The sequence below is a fragment of the Eretmochelys imbricata genome, chromosome 14, assembly GCF_965152235.1.
Source record: "Eretmochelys imbricata isolate rEreImb1 chromosome 14, rEreImb1.hap1, whole genome shotgun sequence".
NCBI classification, from domain to species: Eukaryota; Metazoa; Chordata; order Testudines; family Cheloniidae; genus Eretmochelys; species Eretmochelys imbricata.
The window spans coordinates 29,442,084-29,449,365 of NC_135585.1; the positions used below are offsets into that span (position 1 = coordinate 29,442,084).

Below are 7,282 nucleotides of genomic sequence, written 5' to 3' on the forward strand. Positions count from 1 at the left end.
CCCCCATCTACACTGAGTGTCCCGATGCTTCCCCAGTGCCAGAGCCTTTCCCCACCACAGGAAAAGGCTCCAGGGAGTGGAGGAAGGCTCCGGCTGCTCTGCTGCCTCCCCCCGCTGGAGTCTTTTATTCACACATGTAGCTACACATGACAGTGTGGACACAGCCTGTTTCTCACTGTGCTGTGTAGCTACACATACCCTACAGGATGCCCCCAGCGGTGTGCCGTGTAGATGTAGCCATAGCTAAATCAAAGCAGTGCTGCGTGTAGACAAGGGCTGACACTCTCCCCACAGAGAGAAATATCACCCCTGACTGATGTAACTTCTGGACCACAACAATGGGGACCTACCAGATATTCCTGGCTTTGCGTCTCTGCATCCTGTTTCCACTCCAGAAGTTCTCCTCTCTCTTGCTTCAGTGTGTTCAACTGGGTTTGAATTTGTTCCTGAGGCAAGAAAAGCAATGTTGGGGGTGGGGGGGATGGTCAGCCTGCTTAGGAGTCTGTCCTCTGTGCAATTTATATACATTGGAGTGCTGATTTCATTATCTGAAGCTGGGATTTTCAAAGAAGTCTCATGAAGTTGGGTTCTCAACTACCATTGATTTTCCATCTCCCTCTCAAGTTGCTCCAGGACGGTGCTCATGGCAATGTCACAACTGACTCTTGAGAGGTGGGAGACTCAAATCTCTTCTCCTCACCAGGCAGAGGGAGAACTTGAACTGGAGTCTCCCACATACAAGGTGAGTGCCCTACCCCCAGGCTAACGGTTATGAAGAAAGTCTTCAACCTAGGGGTGACAGTGGACGAGAAGCTGGATATGAGTCAGCAGTGTGCCCTTGTTGCCAAGAAGGCCACTGGCATTTTGGGATGTATCAGTAGGGGCATAGCGAGCAGATTGAGGGACGTGATCGTTCCCCTCTATTCGACATTGGTGAGGCCTCATCTGGAGTACTGTCTCCAGTTTTGGGCCCCACACTACAAGAAGGATGTGGATAAATTGGAGAGAGCCCAGCGAAGGGCAACAGAAATGATTAGGGGTCTGGAACACATGAGTTATGAGGAGAGGCTGAGGGAACTGGGATTGTTTAGTCTGCAGAAGAGAAGAATGAGGGGGGATTTGATAGCTGCTTTCAACTACCTGAGAGGTGGTTCCAGAGAGGATGGTTCTAGACTATTCTCATTGGTAGAAGAGGACAGGACAAGGAGTAATGGTCCCAAGTTGCAGTGGGGGAGGTTTAGGTTGGATATTAGGAAAAACTTTTTCACTAGGAGGGTGGTGAAACACTGGAATGTGTTACCTAGGGAGGTGGTAGAATCTCCTTCCTTAGAAGTTTTTAAGGTCAGGCTTGACAAAGCCCTGGCTGGGATGATTTAATTGGCGATTGGTCCTGCTTTGAGCAGGGGGTTGGACTAGATGACCTCCTGAGGTCCCTTCCAACCCTCATATTCTAGGATTCTATGATTCTTCCCCGGCCACGTTGTGCAGAGCAACACAGGTGCAGAACTCCATCTTGCATGAAACAGCTTAGGTAGCTAAACCACTCGACTCCAGGAGAGGGGTTCCCAGGTGTGGATCAGAGACAGGCCCATTCCTACACCAAACTCTGAGGGAGTTGGGGCTTAGGACACCCCCCTCTCATCAGTATCTCCAGAGGGCTAGTCTCCTCAGCTAGCATGCTGGCTTTTGTGGATGCCTCTCTCCCCCCAAATGCCTAATTCAGGATTTGTTGTTCCAAACTGTACCAGATGACTGGAGGATAGCTGATGGAAAGCCAGCTTTTTTAAAAAGGCTCCAGAGGAAATCCTGGCAATTACAGGCCAGCAACCATAAGGGCATGTCTGATTGTCAGATGTTGGGACTGGGCAACAGGGAATTAATCCTTTGGTAACTGCCGGGTTCTGTTCATTCCCTCTGGGGCACCTGGCATTGGCCACTGTTGGAAGACATGATACTGGGCTACATGGACCATTGGTCTGACCCAGTGTAGCCGTTCTTATGTCCTTAGTGATTTTCTAGGTGCCTAAAAGTTAGGTATTGCAGTGCTGAGCATCACAACACCCAAGTGCATTTGGGGATTCGGGCCTAAATCTCCTTTGCAAATGGGACTTCGGCTCTAAAGTCAGTTGGTGCTCTTGAAAATGTGCTCGAAGGATCTTCTTCTGTAATTCACCGGGGGTGAGGTGTTGCAGAGCCACAGAGAGGATTTAAAAGCACAGCTCCCGTTCATTTCATGGCAGCTGGGCATCTCAGGCCCCATTCTCAGCCCTGCTTACTTTCCTTCTATGCTGTATATGTCATGCTGCCAGGGAAGAGAGAGGCCTTTGGGGGCACCAGACCTAATATAGAGACTTAGGGACTCTGTCTAGAACAGCTCTTTGCCTCCAGCAAATCCTCCAAGTGCTGCAGGGCAAAGGGTTGAAGTCGTATCCATTTTGCAGCAGTGTAGGTTAGGGTGCCCTGCTCCCAGGCAATGACAGAGAAAACTATATGAAGAAAGCTGGACATCAGAGACTTAAAGCTGAGCAACTTAAAGGGAAGGGAGTTTTGGTAAGAATGTTTAACACACTGTTAAAAAAAAATAGTACATTAAACTCCGCTGCCTAATGAACACTTGGGAGAAAGAGACTCCTGGTTAAAAATCCAACACACTCACAAGGTGCATAAATATTGTGCTCGATTGTTCGGCATGGGGGAAAGGGCTTGTTCAACATGGTCCTGGGAATCAGCCATTTTCTTCCTTTAATCTTATTGTGGCACTACTACAGCCCACTTCGTCCTTACAGCTAGCGCGGCGTACAGCACAGCGGATTCTGCCCCGAGGGGATTGCTCTGTCCAACAGGCTTTTTAAGGTTCCAATCCACTCGGGCTTCGTGGGCCCTAGAATGCTGCAAAACTTCAAAGGTTGTATGGGCAGGACGTGAGCCACTGGTTCAGGGAGGCTAACCCCCAGTCCGGCCCCTTCTGCCAGAGGCCCCCCCAGACCAGCCACGGGGGAAGAGCTGCAGATCCCCGGCAGGAAGCAAGAAGGAATCTGAGGGTGGATGGGGCCACGCAGGGCTGTGCCTCCCCTGGCCCGTCATACCCGTCACCCTTGATTTCTGCTTCAGGAGCAGCAAAGTGACCATCCTTCAGCAAACCCGGGAAAAAGGGAATTCATCATCCTGGTTTTTCCTTGAGGAAAAAGTTACACAGATTAACCTTTGTTTCTTAAACAGAAATCTTTCAGGGCACCTTATGCGACAGAAAGTAGCAGAGAAGAAACTCCTTGAGACCACTGCTGACCATGTGTTATTTTCCTGTGGCTCGCCTGAAAGCAGCGGTCATCAGCTGTGAAATGCTCAAGCTGGGGCGCTACGCCTCCAGTCTGCAGCTGTGCTGAGATGTTGGTAATGTGATGGTAGAGAACTGCATGACAGGAGTGATGAGAGGTGGTGTGGTCGAGTGGCTAGGGTACTAGGATGGGCATGGGGAGGCCAGGGTTTAATTCCTGGCTCTCCTACTGAGCTGCTTTGTGAGCTTGGTTAAGTCACTGCTGCTTCTGTGCCTCTGTTTCACTCCCACTCCTTTGATTTGTCTCCAAGCATGCCCACCAGATCAGGCCCCGTAGAGGAGAGAAGCAGAATGCCTGGTTTTCCCCAGCTCATGGATTGCTCTGGGTGTGGCCAGGAGACAGGCAGCCAGATGCCATGGGGGGCAGCTGTGCACATGCCCAGAGACAGAAACACAGGCACTGAAAGAAGTTGTACCCTGAATACACAGGCACTGGGTGAGTCTGGGCTCCTCCATAATGACAGGTTTCAGAGTAGCAGCCGTGTTAGTCTGTATTCGCAAAAAGAAAAGGAGTACTTGTGGCACCTTAGAGACTAACCAATTTATTTGAGCATAAGCTTTCGTGAGCTGCAGCTCACTTCATCGGATGCATAAAAGTGGATTATCATACACATTGTAAGGAGAGTGATCACTTTAGATAAGCTATTACCAGCAGGAGAGTGGGGTGGGGGGAGAAAACCTTTTGAAGTGATAAACACCCATTTTTTCATGCTCTGTGTGTATAAAAACATCCTCACTGCATTTTCCACTTTTATGCATCCGATGAAGTGAGCTGTAGCTCACGAAAGCTTATGCTCAAATAAATTGGTTAGTCTCTAAGGTGCCACAAGTACTCCTTTTCTTTTTGGGCTCCTACAGGAATTCTGGGGATTGCAGTGGAGCCGAAAACTGGCATTTAGGTGCCTAAACTCCAGATTTATCCACTTAAATCTGGGGTATAGACACCTTAAGTACCTTTCAGAATCCCCAGCCTTTGTCTATCTTGACTGTTTACATCAGTGGTCCCCAAACTGGAGCATGGAGGAACATTTGAGGGAGCATGGCAGGGCCAAGACCAGCCCCCACAAGGGGCAGGAAGGGAGTGCCCCTCAGATCTGCTATGGCCCCCTTGGCCCTGGCTCCTACCCCAGCTCCACTCCCAGCCCCAGTCTTGACCCTGGCTCTGCTCCCAAACCCAGTTTGAGCCCCCGACTCCCGGCAGCCCCACTTCCAACCCCAAGACACCCCCACAGCTGTGGCCCCAGCCTCTGACTGTGGCCCCACTCACAGCTCCTAACCGCAGCTGCGGGTGGGGGGCCATAGCCAGGGTAAGGGAGAGCCTGAGGGGAAAAATTTGGGGACCACTGGTTTAGACTCTCTGTGTGTTTGTACAGAGCCTCGCACAACAAGGGCCCTGATCTCGGTGCCTTTAGAAGCTATTGTAATAAAAATTGCAAACATGCCCAAACCGAAGTAATTACCCTGCACAGCAGATTCCTACCTTGTAGGCCTGGGCAGCCTCCTCTGTGGGGACCACCCTGTGAGTACGGTGAGCCTGGGACTCTCTGCAGATCACACAGATGAGCACTTGGTCCTGGTTACAGAAGAGTTTGAAAGGCTCCTGGTGCACCTTGCACCAACTTCTCCTGCTGCTGTTTGGAAACTCAGCTGCTTGGCTATTTCCACAAAGTTCCCCAGTTGTCTGTTCGGCCTGAGGGTCCTCTGGGGAAAGGTCTCTCTGCACTGAGGACAGGAGACAGCTGTATCCGATCCCTCCCAGCACTGGGCGATGCAGGCTTGGCAGAAACTGTGCCCGCAATCTAAAAACAAGGGATCCTTATAAAAACTCAGACAGATGGAGCAAGTTGCTTCATCTCGGAAGCTTTTCAGAGGATTCACTGCAGCCATGGCTCCCTGCAGACAGTGTCACAGGGATCTAAAATGTGGCTTAACCCCAACAGGGCGTTTTCACGTGGCTTCTTTGGGGGCTTTTTTGGCTGCTTTTTTTTTTTTTTTTTTTAAATGTCCTGCCGGAGAACATGATTGTCTCCCTGTTGCCCAATCCCTCTCCCAACACCCAAAGCAAGCAGAGGGGAAGAAACCAGGACTCTGAGACTGACAGTGCCCAGGGCCAATGGGGGAGAGGCCAGTGCGACAGGTCAGCCCGATAGGGCATTACAGATGAAGGAGGGAACCTGGAATCCAGCTCAGTCAGCTGTGGCTTGGGTTCCTCTTCCCTAAGTGAGGTCCTCGCGGTGAGAGTGTTGCATGCATGCGTGTGTGTGTGTCCGTGCCCTGCAGTGCCTACTCTCTCCCCACCGCCTGCCTCCTGCCTGGACTGCTCAGGGGGTTGGTTGAGCTGATAACAGTGGGCTGTGGTCAGTGATCTTTCTGTTGGTGCATTACTGGTGGTGGTGTTGCACCTGCATGGGGGAGGGGGGACGCAGGCAGTGGGTGACAGGGGGTTGCAAAGCTGGGTCGGGCTGCAGCATAGCTTGGGCCAAGTTGGGGCCGGGGAGGACTGGGGAGTGGCCAGGCTGGGTTTGAGGGTTGTGGGGGGAGGGAGTGGTGTGCACAGCACCACCGCTGTTGGCCAGTGATGCTTGGGGCATTTCTGGTGGGGTGGTGCGCTGTTGAGGGGGGTCTTTTGGGGGTCCGGTGGTATTACGGCTGTACTAGCGGTCGGCCACTGGCATGACGGACATGGACCGGTGCCAACCCAAAGCAGATTGGCTTGTTTTGGGTGATTTGGAGGGGTGGGGAACGTAGGCAGAAATTAAACCTTGTCTGTCTGAGGAGAGAAATGAAACTGATGTGTAAAAAGTTGCTTAAATCCGCCTCCAATTTTGCTTTGGTTTAGTGTCTATAATGGGGCTACTCAGTCTGCTGCCTCAATTTTGTCACTGCAACAAAGTGACGCTGATCCAGGCTGGATCAAATCCAGGGCCCAACTACACCAGAATCCTGTCTCCAGCAGCAGTCGGCACCAGGTGTCTCTGAGGAAGATGGAGGAACCATACAGTCGACAGATTCTACACACATAGTAAACCCAGGCTCAGATTCAGGTTTAAGGCCAGACCCCTCTCTGGACCTCAGTTTCCACACCTCTAAAATGGGGTCAATGATAGTGACAATGATAGGCTCAGCTCCCAACCCTAGCAGCTTGGCTGTTCCATCCCCTACTGTGTACCGAAACTGACTTGAAAGGACTATCCAAGCCCCTCCCAGGCCTGTTTCCATTGTGGGTCTCTCTCCTGGCCGAGCACAGGCTGTTCTTATATCGTCCAACAGGCTTGGATCCTAGTTCCATGCTGCTCCTTCTCATGTGACCCCTGCACTTATTCCCTTCACCTGGGGATAGGTTCAGTTGAGCTACTACCCCTTCCATGGCCATCTCACCCTGGGACAGCCTGAAACTGGAAACCTGTGCTCGAACAGTAACTGTTTGCTAGGAAAGGTGCTGAAGACAGAATGGAAGAGGAAATCCTTTGGACTGGATTGAAATTATTCCAAAGGAAAGTGAATGAGAGAAAATGTCCAGCATTATCCTCCTAGCGAAAGAAATAATTGAAGGTCAGAAAGGACCATTCTATCCATCTTCTGTGTAACACAAGCCCTAGAACGTCACCGAGTGCTTCCTCCAGAAAACCTGCTACGTGGGACTGAGCCAGAGCACGACTTCTGGAAAGACATCTCCATGCATTAGAGCCAGCTGGTCAGAAAAAATCTTTCTTCTCCAGTGACGTGAAGTTAAAGGACACAGAGAAGAAGAAAACCTCGACTCGGGTTGTTACTGGAGCTGAAGCAGAGAGGCCAGGACAAACACGGCTAGGGCCCAGGACTGACTATCAGCAGATCTGCCGTTTTCTCTTCCTGGCTTTTTGACCATGAGCGAATCTCTTTGCTTCTGTGTGCCTCAATTTCCACAACTATAAAATAAAACTACTCAAGGTTATGTTTTTTTCTCTC

The 7,282-nt window shown here is 51.0% G+C and overlaps 1 protein-coding gene across 1 annotated transcript in view; it reads right to left on the minus strand.

Annotated features, from left to right (window-relative positions):
* The window catches only part of LOC144274975 (zinc finger protein RFP-like), a 73,057-nt gene extending 67,836 nt beyond the window's left edge, over nt 1–5,221 (minus strand). The window contains 3 exon segments of the mRNA XM_077834063.1: nt 351–446; nt 4,815–4,957; nt 4,960–5,221. Of these exon segments, the coding sequence (XP_077690189.1) occupies nt 351–446; nt 4,815–4,957; nt 4,960–5,221 (501 nt within the window).
* Between the last annotated feature and the right edge of the window lie 2,061 nt (nt 5,222–7,282).